At 38.2% G+C, this 22,375-nt stretch overlaps 1 protein-coding gene across 2 annotated transcripts in view; it reads left to right on the top strand.

Annotated features, from left to right (window-relative positions):
* PLB1 (phospholipase B1) overlaps window positions 1-22,375 on the top strand; it is a 106,514-nt gene that overhangs the window by 10,560 nt on the left and 73,579 nt on the right. For both annotated transcript variants that reach the window (XM_086869971.1, XM_086869978.1), the window contains 16 exons: window positions 104-155; window positions 1,296-1,382; window positions 1,874-1,936; window positions 3,239-3,321; window positions 5,648-5,723; window positions 6,365-6,469; window positions 7,985-8,074; window positions 12,289-12,351; window positions 13,157-13,237; window positions 14,750-14,816; window positions 15,659-15,717; window positions 16,814-16,887; window positions 18,154-18,197; window positions 19,068-19,176; window positions 20,050-20,101; window positions 22,030-22,110. In XM_086869971.1, the coding sequence (XP_086726097.1) occupies window positions 104-155; window positions 1,296-1,382; window positions 1,874-1,936; window positions 3,239-3,321; window positions 5,648-5,723; window positions 6,365-6,469; window positions 7,985-8,074; window positions 12,289-12,351; window positions 13,157-13,237; window positions 14,750-14,816; window positions 15,659-15,717; window positions 16,814-16,887; window positions 18,154-18,197; window positions 19,068-19,176; window positions 20,050-20,101; window positions 22,030-22,110 (1,186 nt within the window). The remainder of the gene's footprint in view (window positions 1-103; window positions 156-1,295; window positions 1,383-1,873; window positions 1,937-3,238; window positions 3,322-5,647; window positions 5,724-6,364; window positions 6,470-7,984; window positions 8,075-12,288; window positions 12,352-13,156; window positions 13,238-14,749; window positions 14,817-15,658; window positions 15,718-16,813; window positions 16,888-18,153; window positions 18,198-19,067; window positions 19,177-20,049; window positions 20,102-22,029; window positions 22,111-22,375) is intronic.

The raw sequence follows: 22,375 nt of genomic DNA, 5'->3' as shown, positions 1-22,375 counted from the left end.
CAACCTGAATCCTTAAATGTTGTTTAATTCAATGGTAAGAATCATCCAGAGATTTAACCTTACTGATGCCTTAATACTTTCTCACTTCCTTTTTGCTTTTCAGAGGCCTCCTGCATCAAGCTGAAGAAATAGTGGAGCTCATGAAAGTGGATCAGGTTTGTTCAAAGCACAGGACAATTCAGAAAGCATGGTGTTGAGGCAGAAAGGCAGAAAATTGGTTTAATACTTAAACAACACTCAAAAATTTTTTCAAAACAGAGAATGCTATTTCTTGAGGTTGATAGATTTGAGTCTTTCTGCTGTAAATAAGAATCAGTTCTGTGCCTTTCAAGTGCAGAGTTTTCTTCTGAAAGTATCCCACCTTTTTTATTTCTGTCAAAACAGCTGAAGAGCTTGTTCGGGAAGCCAATATGTTTGCTTTCTGTTGGCTAAAGTTGTGAGACTTCTGCTAGCTACACTCTGCAACTGTGCCAGTGTTTCTGAGAAACCAACCCAAAATAATAATTCTCAGTATTTGTCTCTTCAGCTCATTTTTGGTCTTTTAGGAATGTATTTTCTAAAAGGAAAATAAAGACTTAGATATGCTTTGGCTGATGCTGGTGAGAGTTCAAATTATTGCTCCTGGTTGAGTGCTTTTTAGGTCCCATCCTGAAGCCTTAGCATTCATTTTTCCTTTATTCTTAACCATGATGATATTTTGTAAAATCATCTTGAAATAATGGGAAAACATAATTGCCAAGGCAATTCTGCTATTCCCTCTTTGTTCTACAGGGATTAAGCATGCATGTTTGTGGAACTGTGTGTTTCTAACCAAGGCCCTTCAGGATTCTACAGCATTGCCTAATAAACACAGCACAGCTGAGCAGATTTTTTATTCCAGTCTTTGACTAGTGTGACCCCTTCTCAGCAGTTCATGTACAGTCATCCAGTTGGTAAACTGCAACAGTGATGGAAAGAGACAACATCAAGTTCTGTGCCAAACTGTCCATGCCCATCTTTCCCAATAGTATCTTCTACAGAAACAGCAATTTCAGACCCTATCCTGAGGTTTTTGTAGGTGTGTGTTCAGCTTTAATTGCAGCACTTGATGCCTAACCATCTGTTTTTCTGTCCTCTAAGGAAATGCTGGATGGCTCATTAAATGGAAGGGACCAAGATGGCCAGGGGTGGGCCCTGGACTATTGTTTGGTCTTGCTGGTTTTACACCTACAGCAAATTGTGTGAGAAAGGAAAATAGCAAATAGATCACCTTTCCTTTCCCTCACCTCACTATTCCTTTATATTTTTTCTCCCAGAAGATGGACTTCCAAAATGACTGGAAACTGATCACAGTATTTTTTAGTGCTGAAACCCCATGCTCCTCCTATGCTTCCACACAACTGGTAAGAGCTTTGTGGGGTGATTTAGCAGTCAAGGCAGATAGTTAGAACACTTTTCCATGCTCTGCTCTCTGCCATAGGGAACCAGAGTGGTTAGGTCTGGGATGTTGGGATGCCTCTCTCTAATAATGTAAACTCCTGGCACACTGTGTGTTTTGTATTTATAAGCATCTGTACTTAATTTGCCATCCCCAGTCTGAGATGTCTTAGTAGAACAACTGTTTTCCACCTTCAAGTATAAAGATATTTTTCTTTCCTATCCCTGTTGTTATTTTTTTACTATATGTCAAAGTGTCTATTTATAGGCAGTTAAATTACAAGACTAGCTCCTATGTTATTTACTTGTTGCTGGCTAAGGCTGAATTTAGAACAGAATGGTTCTTAATAGCCCTTCAGTACACAGTACAGTTTAATACGCAGGTTCTTTGACTTTTAGGAAATGGGTAACTCTTTTTTTCTACTAGTTTTGATGGCCTTTCCCATCTCATTTACAGAAGGACTGCATATTGGAAAACCTGGAAAGACTTACAGCTGTCTTGGATTTTTTATATAAGAAGGTAAGATGCATTCATCAACCCTGGATAGCTGAATCCTTTGTGTATTTTTCCAGTCTCTCCTACTAGACTTGGGCTTGTGCCACTCTTCACATGACTTAGAGCACCGGTATTGTTGGCTTCAGCCTACTGGCTCTGTTTGTTTTCACCAAGTGTTTTACTCAGGTTTTCATAAAGCTGATGCATGCAAACAGAAAGGATGGATGGGTAACTGCTCTGTTTTGCAACACAAGCTAATGTACCACTCAATCTTAGGGTATTTTGAAAATCATTTATGTGAAAATTGGAGTACATCTGTCTAGGTGTGAAAGTTATGTTTAACAGGGCTGTTGGTGAAAGTAACTGCTATCTGGTGTGAACACCTGGGCAGTGTACAGGCTGCTAACTACCTGATGATGACTTTTACAGACCAGGGAAAAGGTCCATTAAAAATACATACAGTAGACCTTTTTTCCTATTTTGTGTTCATTAAAAAATCTCAGCCTTTCTAAAGGTTTTCTAGCTGGCTGAGCTAAGAATTATCTGCCTATCTAGGATGGTTTCTGGGAAGCCATCTGCTTCTGCACTGTACCTTGGTCTACTAATGATAGTAGACTAGATGAGGATAGATCACTACTAAAGCAGACTGTAAACTGTTTAACTGAATTATTTCAATAGCATCTCATTTTCCAATAATTTTGTTTTGCTGCATTGAAGGCCTACCACCTGTTCTAAACCTACATACAGTTTGGTTGCACCCGACCACAACCACTCGTTTTTCTCCAACTGATTTCAACAAATGTTGTGTATGGGGGAAATTCCACCCACACATTCTCTTCAGATTCTCTCCACTGTTATTTCCAGAATCTGTTTATGTGCACTTTTACAAGTGAAATATCATTATGTAAATGAAAAGCTGCTTTCTGCATGAGGGAAAGGTGTAGTGGGTTGCATGAGTGCTTGTGCTGTTATACAGGATATTTTGTCCCCAGCTTTGCATTCCTATGTTGCCACAAGAATGGTAGTCCCAAATTCATTTGAGTTCAGTTTAGTTGGCTGGTGGCCATTTGATGGTAAAATGAATGACTGTGTATCAGTGTAGAAAGCATGGTCACAAGTACTTCACAAATGATGACCCTAGGTAGCAGGTATAGGAGCAGGGTTCAGGACATAATTGGCAAAGACTTAGATCATTGATTTTATGTGGGTAGAATCCCAGGCCAGAGGTAATACATGTGAAATTGTAGATGTAATTGGCTGTAATTGCTGCTTGCTGATCTTCAATTGCAAATCTAGCATGAATAATTTTTTACTTTATTACTGCAGGTTCCTAAGGCCTTCATAAACCTAGTGGATTCCACTGAGCTCACAACTGCCTCTCTTGCATGCCAAGATTACAGTAATGCCAGGTAACAGGTTTCTTTAACTTCTTGTTACTGTCTCCTGCTGGTATTCAACAAATAGCTATGTATATGCACCGACTTTATGACTGAGATACAATCTGCTGAACTGTTTTTCTGCCCTTAATACAAAAGTATGTAGAAGATTTTAAGTCTTCACTTTGTTTCTGATATACTCTCTCTGAAAGATATATTTTTTACTAGGAAGCTATTGCTTTTAATCCTGTAAAATTGGACAGCACATTTAAGAATTGGGTCAGAATAAAGGAAAAAGAGAAAGCCTCAACACTTGTACAAACACTGTTCACCAAGAGCCAAAGCACTGGTTTGTTATCAAACGTTTTGGCGACAAATCCAAAACACAGCACAATATGGGCTGCTATGGGGAAAGTGAACTCCATCTCAGCCAGATTCATCACTGCACAAAACTGCACTGTCTAGCTACCCCCAGTTTTTTATTCAGTGATACTTTTGTTCTGCAACTCTCAAGTCAGAAGCTCTGTAGGTGCCTCAAAAGTTTAAATTTCCACATAGCAGTGTTCACAAAATGAGCAACTGATTTTAAAGGACATTTTTAGGCTATTGGAAATATTCTACTTGGGCTTAGGGTATGCTAGGGTAGAGAACATCCAAGTTATCAATCAGTTCCTTATGGTAACTGCATTTATTTATCTTTCTCAGTACTTTGTAAAAAAAGTAGTTTGTGTCCTGATTTAGTATGGAGTAGGAGTGTGCACATGAGCAATTATGATGGAGTAGTTTACAGCTGGTGAGATTACACTTCATCTTACTCCACAGTAATTATTTTCCCCCTGTGCTCATGGCACAGGACACCACATGTACTAATATAGTAATCCTGAAGCGTTTCACTAACTTTGCAAGTACAAACCTTGGAGACATTCTGATGGAATGGGGGAAGAGGTCCAGCGGCTATGTAACCACATACTTAACAAATACAAGGAGAGGAGAAGCTTTCCTTGTCAAAAGTGACTGCATGGGGCACTCTGGCTTATTTCTCCTGCACAAGCATGAAGGGGAAAAACGTGAGATGTGTGGAAAAGATGTGTTTAGTAATATAGGCCTTGCCAAATACTGAAGGTGTTAAAAATTAAAATTAAATAGATCTGTTTGGTTTTCCTCTGAGGAATTTTTATATTTCCTTTTGTACTTAAGGCAATTTGCTTTCTTATTGTCAGCATGCTCTCATAGCTATGTTTATCTGGTTGATAAACAGTTCCAACAAATTTGTTAGATGGCCTCAGTCCCAGATCCTCGCCCAGATAAGAACCTCCAGCATTTGGTTACTAAGTTGTCATTAGGAACTGTGCTTTGATGGAAAAATATAAATCCATACCAAAATGTGAAATTTTAAGAGTCAATGAGGATAACAGTGGTTGAAACTTTCTGTCCCATGCCTTAACTTTAGGCTTCGAATGGGGTTTAAAGTTCCCTCCTTTACTAATTTCTTACTAATTAGAAGTGTGTGCACTAAAAATAATGCATGAACCCTATTTTTAGGCATGTAATGCTCTTCATGTGTTTTATGATTTTAAGATTCTGGTCCTAAGTTTGTATTTCTTTCACTCACCAGCAGTGATAATAGCACTTTATCAGAAAATTCTCATTTTATGGGTTTAGCTAGAGCTCTATGAAAAGGATCCTGACACACACTTATTTTTTATATTTTCAAATCCCCAGAAACTTTCTCAGATTCCAGCCCACCCAGAAAATTTCAAGGGAGTGTATCTTTGCTAGAACCTGACTAATCTTACGTGTATCTTATATTGTTCCCATCTACACCTTTGGGAACTCTCAGAATTCTCCAGCTAGGTTAAAATATATGCAGTATACCCATCTCCCGTTGCAGGTCAGAAATCTGACAGCGCCAGTTGTCCTTCTGCAGCTTCCATCCTCGTTTCTAGATGTCTTCATGCCAAATACTTTAGAAAAAGTTCCTGTGGAAGTATTTTGAGTTTGTTCAATTTTCCTGTGTGACTGCAAAGAGGGGAATATTTGAAAACCAGTGCAGCTGCTATTTTAATCTTGAGCATGTTGCTAGCTTGAGAGATACTGTGCTAATCTAAGTCTGGCATACTTCTCAACTAACTAGGCTTTCAAATAAAAAAGAGATACAAAGCTCTGGATATGGGAACATATATCATTCTATGTTTATAACAAAACTTAGTGTGTTCCATGTAGCCTTTTCTACACATACAACAATTTAGTCTTTAGTATGTGCTTGTCAGTGGCTTAAAATATGCTTAAAAATTCATGCTATCCACCTTGTTTATCAAAAATTCATAATGTCCTTCATGTTTTTAATTCTTTTCTGCAGCAATCCAGGCAGCAATCAGTGCAATTATGTTGAACAGTCCACATTACATGATAACATACTGAGGTGGTCCTATCAGGTATGGCATCTTCTGTGTTGTTTGGCTCTCCTATTTCTAGATGTGTCTCTTCATTTTCCAGATTGCCCTGAAGCAAGTAATAGCAGTGAGGAAGCTGAGTGACAGCCTTTCTGTCACATATCCATAGCAATCCTGATCTAATTTCTTACCTCAGGAATATTGATAATAAGTTCTCTCTGTACCTGAGTGATCTTAGTATCTCCTGAAGTTTTGAATGTCTATATAACTTTTGGTAACCTAGGATTTTTCTTATCCCATCAGAGAAATGATCAATCTTGTCCAGTAAAATGCCACATGGTTTAGAAGAGGGAAATATTCTGTTAAAACAAAAACAGTTGTGCTAGAGTTTCTTTTAAGCATGTCAGGGTGGCAATAAACATGAAATTGCATTGCTTTGCTAAGCTTACTAACCTGTCAAAGAAAATGACGGTAAATCATCTATCTCATAGCTACAAGGATTTTCCAGTTGTTGTGTAACAAGTTTTCATTAAATTACTGTCTTTGTTCTGGATTACACAATTTTATTTCTGTGGTTTATTAGGGATGGGATAATTTAAATTTACTTTAAGCTCTGATGAATCACACATACGTTACACTCTCTATCCTATAATACTTATCTCATTAAATGGTTGTCTATTTAGGATGCTTTGGAAAAACTACTGGAGTCTGAGAGGTTTGATCAAAAGGATGACTTCACTGTTGTTCTTCAGCCTTCTCTCCAAGGAAGAAATCGGCTGCTCAGTTTGGTGAGTAAACTCAGTCTGCTCCATTCTTTCTGGTTTGTGTCTGCTGAGACTGAGTGCAATATTCAGCAGGTTTTCCTGTCCTAGTCCTAGTGAATTCTTACACTAGAATTCCTAGTGTAATTCTGGAAGACAAGGGTAGGCAGGCACAGGAAGAACACACCTCAGGATCAGACACAGAAGTCCTGCCAGTGGAACTTGATTTAAACAGCACGAATCAGAGATCCTGTGTTTTTTGAATGCTATGCTCCAGGATAAATCAAGCTATGGAACCTCTGCATCTAAAGTCCCAAGTGTCTTGGAAGCTGTCAGTGCTGCTGATTTTTCCATATCTTTGTAGTCATCACCATATTCATCCCTGATTATGCTCATGTGTTTGACAATAAAGGCAAAAAGTGGGTTATGTGAAGTATTTAAAAGGATTAGAGAGACAAAAGATAAAGGTGTTTGTAAACTATGTTGGAAAGTACATTTATTTCTCTGCAATGAGTCTGGGAACTCAGACTTTTTTTCTGGTGTAGGCAGTAGGGAATGAAGATGGGATTGCCTAGGATGTCAGACATGGGTTTCTCATAAAGTGATCTTTAAAGGGAAGTTGAAAAGTCAACATTGTCTAAGATCTAGCAATGAAGAGGGAGAATAATGCTTTCTGGAGAATGGCTCACGTGGCGGGAGGTATCAAAATCCATCACATTATGTGTTTTTTTATGTAAAATTGGTTGGTAGTGACTCATTGTCTGTGTTTTTGAGCACATGATAGCTCCATGAATTTGAGGTAATTCCAGTGCTCCCCTCAGCTCAGTATCAGATCAAAGTGAATTGGAAGAAGAAATTTTTCTTCCAGGAAACAAAAGGATTTGCTATGTTGCAAAATCTTGTTGCTGCTGGGGTCATCTTTTGTAAGTCTCTTTTTTGTAGGGCTGGTCCCTATGCAAATAGAAGACTTCTAACTTTCATGGCATTACTTTTTCTGTCAGTTTTACTTTTTCTTTCATTTGCACTATTATTTTTTTAAATACCATCATATGTCATAGGTGGATTCTTTATTTCTTCTGATTTGTGGTATGCCTGCAGGCCACCATATGTAACCTTCTAAACTCCTCCAACAGTTACATTTCATTTAAAATTTAGCATGTCCTCTTAAGACAAATTCTGCATGTTTCTAATCTCTAAATTCATGTGTAAACTAGAAGTGATGTTGTTTATTCCAAATGATTCATGTGTTCACATCTATGTCTTCCTGCTCTACTCTGTGGTACTATTGTGATCATGCTGTGTTGTTGCTCTGCTCTTCTTGTCCTGTTGACGTGCAACAATCATTTACAAAAACAGCATCTTTCTATCTTGACACACCAGTAATAACTCGGATCGGTGACAAATGGCTTAATGAGAATACCAAATACTGATTTTCTTGTGGATATGAATATTATATTATAGATTGAGAACTTTCGTGACTGAATATCTCATCTTTCCATACTCTTAATTATTTTATGATAGTCAAAGTACTTTCTCTTTCAGGTCAAGGATGATTGGTTTACCACATCAGAGACACAAGTGAAAATTCTGGAAGATTATATTTTCATGTCTGTGGGCCTCTGGAACAACATGGTAAGCAGTACCACAGAGATTGTTTCTTGCCAAACTTGGTCCAGAAGCCTGGTAACAACCCTGCATGAGCCAGGCTTTGAGTAGTAAAGAGGCAGGGGAAGGAAGAATACAAGAATTTTACAATGACTGCTATCCTCAGCTGTGCAAGGAAGCTGGTCTTGAATAATTCTATAAATGCCCTGCACTTGCAAGACAAATCTTACTCTGTTGCTACTTTCTACTAAGAACTTTTTAGAAAGGTTTTCAGAGTAGCCCTTTGGGAAGCCAGATGGAATAAATGAGCTGTAACATATCCTGCTTTTGCTAATATTACCTCTTTGACAGCACAGCACAGGATGAGTGACGCTTGTCCTAACCTGAGATTACAGCAATTATACTCCTGTCTACTCTGTCCTCTGTCCTGCATCCCCCACCATTCTTTACTAATGAGTCTTAAACCACTGTCTCCTCCTTAACCATCATCTTTATGCTGCTGTTGCTCATAGTGAAAAGATGATAGACAGCCTTCAGGAGCTTTTGTTATGTCCTCTCAAACTGGCTGTTCTATCCAGCTGAGGAAAGCCATAAAATGGTGTTTTTGTTAGTGGGAGGGGTTGTCTGAAAGAAATGTGGACTTTCTGACCCACTTGACCTTGAACACAATGACCAATTCTGTAGGGGGCTGTTTCCCACTGCAGGCTTCAGCTGCTGACACACAGCATTTGTGTGTGTGAGACTGAGTGGATGCATGTACAACTGCAATAGTTTGCACTTTAAAATTTGTTATAGGGGCAACTGAAGAAATGTGAGTTGCTTTTCCATATGAATGAGACAAAAAAAGCAGGTACATGGGTTTGGACTCAACAGAGATAAGCATGATGCTACTGTTTGGATGTGACCTTTCATGCATTGTTTTAGGTAAAATGTTGATTTTACTGTTTTCTTTTGGAAGCTTTCAACATTTTCTGTTTCTTTTCCTAGTAATCTTATAACACATACAATCTCTTTTTAAATGAAAAAGAATCTTCAATGGCCAATTAAGTAAGATGAAATATAAAACACTTTTTTCTTGTTTTGCAGTCCATGTGTTAATAAGATTTTCTTTGGAGAGTACCAACTATTCCTGTGTCTGTCCAAATTATCCTAAGCATGAAGGAAAAAAAAAGTCTATACTGCAACAATCTTTTCATAAACCACATTTGAAAATAAATTCATACACATTGCCTTGTTCTTGTTTTCTTTTATGCTAATCCAAGCATTAATAATGCTCTTGTAGCCCTGATCATTTAAAGAAGCAGAATTTGCAGGAAGAGGCTTCTATTCCATCAGATGATATATCTAGAAGACTAATACAGTCACTTTAATAAAATATGTTATTTTTTAGTTAAAGTTAGTAGGACTTTAGTTAGTTAGTAGGAGGCAAGAAGTTAAAAATTGATGAGCTGTTGCAGTGGTAACCTTGGAACAACCATGCTGGGTCCATTCATCCCCTTTGCTGTTATCTGTGATATTCTTCGTGATAACATCACAGTTCCTAGCTTAGTTCTTCCATCATAAAATAAATGTCCTCTGTTTCATTTTTCCGTCTCTAAACCTTTCCTGCACAGACTTTATTTGTCCTCCTGTGCTCTGTCCTTGAGCAACTACAGCACTCTGATTGCCCAGGAACGTTTGGTGGAAATAGCAGAGATGAAAAACCGTAAGCAAAACAAAGCTGTGCTTTAAAGCTGTGTCAGCCTTAAGGCTGGCTCCATCAGGGCCAGTTACCCAGACCTGGGCAACGAGCATGCTGTGGAGCCATCAGAACCAAAACATTGTCATAAAGGAGACAAATACCTACTTTGCTTTATTTCAGTGTGGTTTTTTTTCTCAGTGTGAGGTGATTCCCTTAGTGGGGGACCGCCTAGATGAGCTGGAGGAGGAGCAATATGTGGCAAACCCACATCTTGCCACAGGTTTGAAGGAAGACTGTGGAAATGGTAACAACTGCCTCAACTCATTTTGCCATCTTTTTTCTAGATTTCTCTTTGATTAAGTGGACTTTTCCGAGAACAGCTAGCAATCATCAGAAGGGAGCCTTTCAGGGTTGCTTTTTTGTCTTCCTATGATTGGCTTGTCTGACTTATTCTGCCAGGATGTAAAAGAAGATATGAAAGATGCATTCAGCATAAAAAACACTAGCAGGTGTCCTCACCTGGTAAAGGTTTCTCCAGTTCTACTGGGAAACCCAGTTGATGCTGACTTCTTTAAAATTTAAAAAAGAACCCATAATACATTCTTGGTAGCTGAGAGAGCTCCTTCTTCTCTCTGCCAGGCTGTCCTGACCTTGTACTGACATTTGGTACCAGCCTCTTTCCTGGAATAATTACCTGCTTATTGGCCAAAGGGCAGAACCTTGAAAATCTAATGGCAGTTGGCCTTAGGGCTGCACTTCAGCCTGACTGAGAAGGAGCTGAGCCATCATGTCCTAAGGGCTTGTTGTAGGCAGGGCTGGATATTTGAGCAAAATATTTCTAACTCACAAGGACAACCAGAGAACAGTCTCATAAATGACATCGGAAAAGCTGAGAGGTTGGCTATGTAGTTGGACAGCTTTGATGTTTACCACAGAGAGCCTGATTGTAGGCATTTGCCAAAATTAATCAATTTCACCTTTGGACATATATCTGAGGGCAAAGTTCCATTCATGTATGTAAAGAACTTCATAAGAGTAAGAGCTTCTTGTATTTTGGCACTTTGGTGTTACAGAAACAAAACCCAACCCTATCCTGCAGCCAAAAGAGAAACTAAAACCAGGCAAGAACCCAAAAGGGAACAGCATGGCAGGAGCCTGCTTGTGCCTCTCTTCTGTGTTCAGGGGTTTGTGCTGCTTTATAACCTGTTGAGTACCAGGGCAGACCCACACACTAAGTGGCCTGCATGACAGATCTGCTAGAATTTGAGGGAGGGTTGGTGGCCATAATACAGCCCTTGTGCCCGATTCTCTGACCAGGACTGAGCTTCATGGGAGTTGTCAGTCTTTGCTGGGAGAACAGTGTGTCTGAGCCAACTGGAACTTAGTGCCTTGTGGAGAAATTTGTTCTTGTCACCCATCTCCCAACACATGCAAGTGTCTTATACTTGTTTGTACTTAATTTCTAGTCAAGAAATACCATATTGTATGTGTCTCATGTTTTGTGGGATGATTCTGCACTGGAAGTGCATTTTCTTTTAAGAATGGAATGAAATAGCTACTTTGTTTCATCCTAGGAGGATGTGAAATTATTCCAATGTATCTTTTCTTGAAGCTTCATTATTTTGCCCATTTTGGGGACATTAATTTTATTCCCCCCTGCCCCACTCAAAAAAGGAGATAGTTTCTTCAAATTTTTCAAAATTAATTATTCAAATTCTTCAATTGTTTCTTTCAAATAATATAAACTCTCTAAGACTCTTCTCTATTTCTCTGCATTTTCCAATTGATTTCATTGATGGAACAATTGAAATAGAATATAGCATTCCTGACTGGAGTGTATTGGTGATGCCAAGTGTGCTACTGTTGTATTTTCTAGTCCCTTGCATTGTTTCTTGTATAGGCTGCTGGTCCTGGCAGTTGCTGGTGCCAAGCTGAACAGACATGCACTGAGGGATCTAAACCCTCAGCCAGTTCCTCGGTGTGTGATTGCAATTTAATTAGCACTCAGCAAGCTTCCTGAACAGGTGAAGTGATTATTTTTGGTATTTGCCCCCTTGTGCTGTCTCTATTTTCTGTATAATCCATAATTTTTCATTACAATAATCCCCTCTCCATCTTTTTTCAAGAAGGCCAACAAGCATAAATGTTATTAAGCCTCTGTATGGAGGAGGAAAGCACCTTTTGGTGTTGCCTACCATGTGTGTGAGTGTAGATAATGAAACACTTCCGAAAGGTAGGATAAACAATCAACACTTAGAGAGTCAGCATTCCCAAAAGCCAAATTAATGTTTGGATGGAAATTTTAGTCATGATGGGAAGACAGTCTGCTCACGTGAGAGGACTTGTTTTCAGTTCCTTGCTTTTGTAGGTATAGATGTGGTATATTATGCAGAGATAAATATTTATCATAAGCAAAAGAAAATTTTAAGTATATATTTTTAGATATATGTATATGAGCCTGATGGAAAACTTCAGGTACTAGAGCCATTCCATTGCTGCTGCTCTCCCTTCCTTCCCACACACAGCAAGTGTGCAGATCCTCTGCTCTCTCCTTTTCCAGATGCAGCCAGTTGGGCAGAAGCAGCCTTATGGTGCATTAAAAATTGTCCAGTGTCCATCTCAGGTAAAAGGGCTTCCTTGTTATTCTGTGATTTTTATTTACACTTTGCAGAATTTCCAAATTTTCAAATACTATTGTTTTCTGACGTTCTTGGGAATGTGCGCTTGCACGAGTTACTGCACCGTTAAAAACTGAGTGTTCCTAAAGTTCAGTGACATGGGGTCTTTATTTTCTACAGATGAAGCTCTGAAAAAAAGAACTTTGGACAAAATTTAGTTAAATCATCTCTGTCAGATGTTTTTTGGTCCAAAAAATATATCAAGTTAATTTGCATTTATTAGTTGCAGGCATGAGGTGCATTATCAATATTAAAATTTGTGTCACCAATAAAATTGAAGCCGTGTATTTTATATAATCTAGATTTTCTGTGATTTGCCTCTGCTGCCATGCATAATTTAGTCCCTGGAGCTGTAAGTAGTCAGGATTGGAGCATCTCATGTTCAAAGAACTGGTTCTTGTATGCTTTTGCAATTAAGCTATGACTTCAGTAATTTGATAGTGGCAAAATATTACTGGCATCCAAAAGCTTCTGAACAGCAATGAAAATATCAAAGAAATAGAATTTTATGTTTTGTTTGATGTTAGGTTTAAGGCAGGAAGTGGTGCTGTGCCTAGAGCATACCTAGGACAGGACTTCAGACCAGGGTTTAACTTTAAAGTCTAACCTGTTTACTTCACTAATACAATGTTCATTCAGGAATTAATACTGCAAAGATCTTTGCTCAGAAAATGTAGCCAGAAGACTTTTAACATCAACTGTGACTGTATTTCCACTTGCGTTGGTAAACATACTCTCTTCACTCTGCAGGAAAATCCATATTTGTTTACATATAAAAATAGTAACTACTCATTTTCTCTGAGGACATCAAACACCAAAGAAGCATCTCAGGTATAGTAGGATTGTTTGCAGAAATGGACTGCATATATTCCAGGGAGTGGGGCAGGTGGGTACAAGTGTGTTGTAGCCTAAATAAACAATTCTACCTGGGAAAACTAATGCAAAACTCCAGCTTTTTACTTCCATGCTTGACTAAATAGTCATATGTTTAATAGCACATTCTCTCCTTGGTGGGTTCTGTAGAGTGTGAGTAAGGTAGATGTGTTCAGCTAGCCTAAAGTGAGCTTTGCCTTCACTGGTAAGAGCCCATGTTAAACATCTGGATGAAAATGTTATTTTCCCTGGGATAAGAAGATAATGAAAATAGGGCTGTTTAGTCCTACCATGGAAGAAACTAGATCAGATCCAACTACTGTGTGGGTCTGATTTCATCTTGCTTATGCCATAGTAAAACTGAAGACTATGGATTGATTTTTAAAATTTTTTATTTATTTTATTTTATTTTATTTTATTTTATTTTATTTTATTTTATATTTTTTGTGAGATAGTTTCAGATTAGATGTGTGGGAAAATAGACCCATTATTGTGTTTTTTAAGTCAGAGTACTCTGATTTTGAGCAGAACGTTTCCAAGCAGGAACAGAGTGAGTTGATAATGCTCATTTTCATGCCTCAGAGCACAATGCCTAGACCATATCTAGACAAAATGGCCTGTTCATCACTGGAGCTGTAATACGCATTTCTGTTCACATTTTAATATAGTGCAATCTGTTTTGTTGGTTACTTGTGGTGTACAGATGTTGTCATGGGGCAATGGTTCCTACCACTCTGGTTTTTGGAAATAGCTGTAGTGCAGGAGGTGTGAAGGATGCAAAGAGCAATACTGTGTCATGTTTGTGGTTGTTTTGTTGGGTTTCTAAACTAAAAAGTAAAAACCCAATCCAGAACAATGGGATAAGATGGAAAACATACGAGTTTATTTTCCTTAGGCAAATTAGCCTGCTTAAGGAATTCTCCAGAGAGATTTGGAGCCAAAGCACATCTTTGAGTCTTGTGTGATGGTTTGCTCTGGTATATTGATGGTCAGCCCTACACTAACAGTAGACTTTGGGGGTATTTCTGTCAGTAGGCTGCAACCCGAAAGAGCCAGGAGGGGAAATCCCTGGCTGCACATATGGAAAAGGCAGGCTCATGGCCTGCTGTCAGAGGTATGGTTTTGTGCTAGGATATTTCAGGGGTGTTCAAACAGTTTCTTGCAAAAGATGTTCAGGGTATGGGCACACCAAATGTTACATAGCTGAGCACAACATGGCTCAGAGTCTAAAACAACTGGCCCCACTGGTAGGCAAGGATTGTGCTGCACTTGTAAGGCTGCATAACTTCTAAGAGAAGGCTGAATTTGTGTCTGCCTTCAAAAGGCATGGACTGAGGACAGGCTGAACTGGGTAGTTGTATACACAGTACCTGGGGATTTCATTAATCTAATGCTCTGAGACATAAATATTTTATCATGACTAGAGTATAATGAGATTGATGTGAAGTCTTGTCCTGTCTGTCTTTGCAGGAGAGAAGTTATGGAACAAATATTCCCTGTCCTGACCGGGTTCCCTCTGATACAGTTCCAGTTTCAGGTATTGTACTATGTCTTTTTGCCATAGAGCTACTTCCTTTGAAGACAGAAGGAGAACAGAACTCAGGAGAGGTACTCTTTTCCCTGGAGAAGTGCACTTTGTTGACTGTGGTTTTTAACAGTCTTTTTGGAAAAATGTGAGTGGTCATATAGCAAGATACGAGTTCACTATCTCAAGGGTGATGATAGTTTACGCATCTGCATCTTCCATGTACAAACAAAGAAGTGACAGTAGAAAAGATAGGAGGCATTCAGGTCCTTAATTTCCAGGGTGAAAAAACTGTAGGGGCCTCTTGTTAATGCAGTCTGAGGTGCAAAAACCCATATGGAGTTCCTTGGGTAGGTTTTGTCTTTCCTCAGAATCTGTGATGGCTCCAGATACCCACTCTGTGCTGGCACCAGAGCTATGTGTCTTCTCAATAAAAAAATTGAGAATCAATTAATCCTCAAATTAAAAAAAATTGGGGAGGAACAAATGCAAAACTGGAATCTTGCTGCCTCCTATGTCACTGTAGCTACTGCCCAGCTATGATACCAAGAATCATATCATATCAGTCTGTCGTTCTCAACTGATGCTGTAAGGAATATTAAAAATACTATCTTTGCAATGGTTTATTATGCTAATTCTGAGGAAGACTCCTAATAACCATCACAATTTGTAGTTTCCTTCCTTCCTTCCTTCCTCCCTCCCTCCCTCCCTCCCTCCCTCCCTCCCTCCCTCCCTCCCTCCCTCCCTCCCTCTTTCTCTCTTCCGCCGCTCCCTTCCTTCCACCACTTCCTTACTCCCTCCCTCCCCTCTGTCTTTCTTTTCCTTATGCTACATTTCTTTTTTTTTTCTTTCAGTTCATAATTTGAAACCGGCAGATATTCAGGTGATTGCTGCCCTGGGGGATTCACTCACAGTACGTAAAGATCATTGAATAGCTATTGATAAAGCTAGCAATGAAAAACTTGCAGTGAAATTTCTGATTTTTAACCTGGGAAATGGAATACAAACAGCTATGCCCTATTGAGCCAGACATGTTTTTGGCATTTTTTTTTTCCCATACTCCACCTTGGCTGATTGGTAATCAGATTATGAGTCTAATCTGAGCACACAGTTCCCATTTCAAGTCCACAAAAGTGCACACAAGGAAGAGATGCAAGATTAGATTGTGCAGCAGCAAAACTATTCTGCTAGAGTGGACTTGCAACAATTGCTTTTTTTTACTGATTTTTGACAGTTCCCATGGTATTGGCCCTAACAGCTATTAGTAAGCAGCATGAAGAGAAAGAAAAATTCTGCAGCTGATTGTGTATATCTGTGTATCTATATAATACAATAAATATATATATATATATATATGATAATACCAAGGCCTATAAAGCCATAGTAATTCATACTAACTAAATATATGATTAAAATTGCAATAGAACATCAGGTGTGTTGAGTGTTACTTGCCTTGAAATTTTTTTTATTTTAACACTATTCCTGGTACTATGACTATGTAAGGTCATTACTCCTAGACTGGTTGTGATTCTCTAATCAGTGGTGACTGCTTTACCACTCATATCATAATTCATGTTTCCTACATGTTCTGTGCAAATAATCACATTAAATCCTTGTAGTCTTTTTCCTTGGAGAAACTGGGAAAGACATAACATCACTCTACAAATTTTTTATGTGAAGACCATTATAATAAATTATTAATTCAGGACTACTGCTATCTTATTTATTCCTTATGTAAATTTAGAATTACATGAGTATTTTGAACATTCTCAAGTAATTTTTCTCCACTTGATCTAATCACGAAGTTGATAGAAGAGAGCAATTCACTGGAATTAAGTTAAAATACCTTAAGCCTTTGATCTTCTTGAGAACAGGGTTTTGTTCTGTTTTGGGAAGATGATGTAGCTTACTTCATTAATACGCTTTTTAATTATTCTCATTAGGATCAGTCAGAGAACTAGTTACTTTAGCAATGCTTGTTTTCTGAAGGTGAACTCTTCTTCTTCCAGGCAGCTAATGGGGCAGGATCCAAACCCTATGATGTTCTGGATGTCCTGACTCAGTACCGGGGTCTTTCTTGGAGGTGAGTCCCAAGAATTTTCTTCAGTTTTGATCTATATAGTTGTTATTGTAGCTAATGAAGGCTTGTGGAAACTCAATTTGATATCACATTTTGCATGGTGGCACATGGCTGTACTATTACTCATGTTAAAGAAAATACTCAGACTAGTGGTTATCTAGAGTACAGTGTAGCATGGCTGGAATAGACCTGGGTACAGGGGAAAATGGGGTGGTTTTTTTATCTTTTCTTGATCCTGTCCCAGTACTGCTTACATCATGGAGAACAGTTTATCAATTTTGACTCAATACAGACTTTTACATATGCAGCATATTGTTAGACACATCAAAAAGACTCTGGAGAAAGGCAGTCATGCTCACTTGTTAATCTGAAACTGTATGATTTAACACCAAACTTGTCAGGCTGATCTTCTGTTCATAATGTTTTACCATTCTAAATCACTGCAACTTGAGAAGAAGGAGTTTAAACACATTCACAGAATCATAGAATGGCCTGGGTTAGAAGGCACCTTAAAGATCATCTGGCTCCAACCCCCATGGGCAGGGACACTTTTCACTAGACCAGGGTGCTCAGAGCTTCATTCAGCTTGGCCTCAAGCACTCCCAGGGCTGGTGTTAGTGCACTTCAAAAGCTGCTCCAGATTAAAGGGACGCTATAGAGGTGTTTTAAGTCGAACATTTTATATTTTGATCTCTAATTGTAATCTATTTACATTTTTTTGCAACAAGTATACTAGTATTTTTTTCAGCATGAAGGAGAATAAAGAGCACACAGACATAATGATGAATTTCACCAGTCTAGTAGTGTTCTTCCAGTTGAGTGAAATGTGAGTGGGGGGAAAGGCAATGGTATTGATTTTATTTATCACTATGAAAAACATGTTTTTAGAACTTTTTGTTTTGGTTAGATTTGTTAATTAAAAATGGAAGCTATAAATATTTTAATAGGTACAACTGTAGCAAATGTGGCAGCCTTGAAAAAAATCTTGTTTCTTTCAGCTGAGGTTGAACATATGCCAAAACACGTGAAAGAGCTGAAAGGATAGCTGCTGTACAGGGGTTTCTAATATGATTGTTCTGCTGGAGCTGAGAGTGTCTCTGATGTAGTGGCCCCCTGGGGACAGGCACCCAGAGCGTGGGTGGGCTCAGCACAGCCACCAGCATGCTCCATACATGTGTGGTAACCCAAAAGGGGGCACTCTCTTACTTGTTCATTGCCTTGCCGAGTCGTGCCTGACAGCGCTTTTTTCCTGTTCTTTCTTTTTAACAGCGTTGGAGGAAATGAAAACATAAGCACAGTCACGACCCTACCAAGTAAGTGATTTTTTCTGTAAATTTGTTAAATATGTGGTGCTGTTTATTATTCGAATACTTGCTATTATAAAAGGAGACAGGAGAAAAGGGATAAAATCTGTAGTATGACACAAAGCAATCCCTTTGTATTTAATGTCCACTGCTGAGCAAAAGTTGCATAACAACCAGGCTGTAATATGCTGTGCCTGATTTAACTATTTATTTTGTAATTCGTAGGTTTTGGTTGTTTCAATATTCTTTTTTTGTTATAGTTCTGTCTAAAATGAGTTTGGGATAGATGAATCAAAGATCTTAGCTCATAGCCTAAAGAAACTTTTTTGACTGTATGGGAAAGTTGTTTTAGGCAGGGGCAGAATCACATTACAAGATCAGATATTACATGCTTTTTAAAGGTCAGGACATTTTAGATCTGAAGTGTTTGTAAGGCTGGTCTGTAACCTAAGATCTAGAACGGAATCTGGGGTCTTTGGGGTTAATACATCTGGGGCCATCAGGCTAAGGGATTTGATTCCAACCTGTCTGCAGTTAAAGCATGATGGCATGAGGTTCTCCTGCCTGAGGAAATGGTTACCCAGCCTCACTTGCCAGGCAAAATGGCATTGCTAGCCAAGATGGCTTGTGTTAGGTCATGAGATAACAGAAATCATGACATTCTGAAATCTTGAAGGCAGGGAAATGGTTGTATGGTGATGAATCTCCATGTTTATTATACTTAAAGGTTGATTTTTTAAAATTTTTTGTTAATTTTTTTATTTTTGATGGCTATCTCCTAAAGCTTTTAAACAATCTTTTACTAAAGTCTAACCTTTATTGCCTCATTTGTTACCTGCTGCAGGAAGCAATATTTCAGGGTGCTGTCTCTTTCTGCAGATATTCTTCGTGAGTTCAACCCATCCTTGGTAGGGTATTCCATTGGAACTGGAACACAAAATTCGAACAATGCTGCGTTCAACCAAGCTGTGACTGGGGCTCGTGCAAAGTAAGAGGAAAACTTTTAATTTTAACAGAAATTTGATTTTTTTCTATAAAAGTCGTGACTAAAAAAGGCCCAAACCCTGGACTTTGGCAGGAGTACAGTAAGTCTAATAGGCAAAGATTTTTTAATCCTAACTAAAGCATGAAGGCCAATAAATGTGATGAAGACTTTGCCATGTTTCTAATCTATATGTCAAATAAATTAGCAACAAAAGCGATACCTTCTCTGACATTTTCAGCCAAGAAAGCTACAGCATTTTACAGGCACTACTCAGAAAGCTGTCCTGTTGTGAGTCAGACAAAGGATATCTCCACTTTATTGGAGGTATTTTTAAACCCTCTTGTCATCAGGACCAAGAGTTCATGTAGAGAATGAGAAAATTTTGAATTGTTTAATTCCTGGTCTGCCAGAGCTGGGAATTAACTAGAGATCACTGTGCATCATCTTCAGTGCAATTCATATATTATTTTTTTCCACTGGTAAGAGTTCTTAGAAGACCTTCTTCAGTGCCTTGAGGCCATATAATAACACGGGTATGAGCACAGACACTTCAGAGCTATGTCTATTGATAGCATGTGTCTGATGGTGGGAAAACTGCATTTTCTATATAGTTTGTAAAAGAGTACTATGCAGCATTTGCAGAGTAGTGCAATGCCTGTTGGATGCTAATTATTTTCCCTTTTTTCTTTTTCCATCACTGTCTCAAAACATAGCCTTTGTTGACTGTATCATATATTCTATTCAATGAAAATTGGACTTCCACTAGGGTTTTTGGGTTTCTGATGCCCATTCATCAGCTTTCCTCTTTGCCTTTTTATCTATGCAGGATTCTTTCCCTAAATTTTTATTGATTTATTTTTTGATTTTATTTTTTAGGGATGTTCCTGAACAGGTTAGGAAACTGGTGGACCGCATGAAGAATGATAATGTGAGTTCAACATGTCATGAATATTTTTAGAATGAAGTGACATGGCATCATTAGTTTCTAACAGACCAAGAGCACATCTCAATAGTGAATGCTAAACTTCAGAGCTGTTTAAGGTACAGCAGGGTACAGCATAATGCTTTCCGGTGCAGATTGTGAGTCAGCACTAATAATCTATAGCTTAGTCTTAAGTGAATTTGTACCAGCATATGATAGTTACTATCAAAGCCAGATAATTGTAACCTTTTCATCATTTTAACTGCAAGTGGCTGTAAATGCAGTGCTGTTGCTTCCACTTAAACCTGTGCCACTCTGTAAGATAACATAACCTTGTCTCTGTGAGGATTTTGCTGTGGTGCTAGTAATTATCTTGTAAGCAGGTGGTTTTTCCAAAAATGATATGTGCTAGGATGTTGAGGGCAAGCTTTTCAAGTAGCAAATCATATGGAGTGAACATGTAAACTGAGGAAGGGACTTGTTTTCTATAAAAACAAATTAGTCACCTCTTTCATCTAGTTATCAGCTGATTTTTGACTTACACATTTATTGTTAGGAATTATTTGATTCATGTTCTGTAAAATACACATTAGGATGAGGATTGCATGCATATTTCTCACCTCAGCTTGTGCCTTGAATGTTTGCTATTTGTAATTTGACAAATGTGCTATGTAATCAGTGACATTACATTATAATAGTTTGGCTTTCCAATTGTGTAGCTGGAAAGCAGCCAAAAAGCCATCAAGATATCTTGTGCATGTTTAGTGTAAATACTCTGGTGCTTACATGTTGGCAAAAATATTTGCAGTACCTTCCTTCTTGGTTCGCTTTACTGTTAACAAGATTTCCATCTGATGGATGCCTCTGAAATGAGATTAAAAGGAACAGCAACTAACAGTGAAGGGTTAGATGGTTTTCATTCATGTAAAGCTTCTAAGCACTACTCTGCCAAATGCATTGGCCTGAGAATGTTAAGAGAAATTAATAGAAATATTTTTTATTTAGATAATAAATGTTTTTGTATCATTAGTGAAGTTCTGACTAGAAAGCATGCTCATAATAGAGATCATATATCTTTAATATAAGTGATCCTTTTTACCCCCATTTTTTAAAACACTTCTTGAGTGCAGGAGGAAGTTCCTCCCTCTTTTTGATTCTTTTTTTTTTACATTTTGAGACCAAACTACTGAACAGTGTGTTTACTAGCAGGGATATGTTGCCTTCTGCCTTTGAAGAAAGATGTTTTTAAACCACTAGTGGCTGATGCACTATTGATGCTTTTCTTACTGGTGTTTTGCATGGACACTAAAGCATTAGAATATTGAACACAACATCCACAACATACTACGAAGTATATCTCAATGTTTCCTCAAACCTGAGGTGTTTATGTACTGTAGCATAATTACCTTGATTTAGCTAGCTATCTCTTTGCAAAATACTTGCAGAAACAAAAGTGCTGTAATATTTTACCATTATTGTTAGATAGATAGAGTTAATATTGCCCCACTCTTTGCAGTTTGTTTCACAGCAAGTCTGAAATATATTGTACCCCAGGGTTTACCAACAGGATAGCTGTATTATTTATCACACAATAAAACACATACCATAATTTTTGCTATGAAGATATATTTCTAGAACTGCAGAAAGAGTCACTCTGTGTGCGCAAGATATTACTAAGAAAAGCATATGGATAGATTTTGAGCAATAGTTTTCTGAAGCAAATAGTTTTCCATGATGTCATTGAAATCTGGTTTAGATCATGGCAGTTTCTACATCTTCAGTCATGACTACAAACTTATTTTTGTTGTGGATACCTAGGGAATGATAGCCATGTACTCTGAGAAATGGGAAATTTGCATTTACTATGTTGCTGGCATCTCCCTCCTTTTTTTTTTTAAATTAAAAACTTCTGTTCCATCTCCTTCTCTATGTAGAGAATAGATTTCCAAAATGACTGGAAGCTCATAACACTTTTCATAGGAGGAAATGACCTCTGCAAGTTCTGCGACAATCCAGTAAGTTTCCTGCAACATGAACTGGGCCAGTCGAGCCACAGGGTTTTTTATGCATTGCAGGTGGTAAGAGGGAGGAACTCAGTGGGTGAGACAAAAACAGCGTAGTTCTTAATTGTGCAGCTCTAGAATGTAACTGTACTGAGACCTTCAGGTTGCTTAGCATAATATTTTGATAATGTTAGAGATACCTTTAGAGCACCTGTAAGTTACATAATTGTTGTGACTTTGTTTTGCTGCTAACTCGGATAACTTTTTGTTGCATAGT

Source organism: Cyanistes caeruleus, chromosome 2 (genome assembly GCF_971803275.1).
Source record: "Cyanistes caeruleus chromosome 2, bCyaCae1.hap1.1, whole genome shotgun sequence".
NCBI lineage: Eukaryota > Metazoa > Chordata > Aves > Passeriformes > Paridae > Cyanistes > Cyanistes caeruleus.
This window is presented reverse-complemented; position numbering and strand designations above follow the sequence as displayed.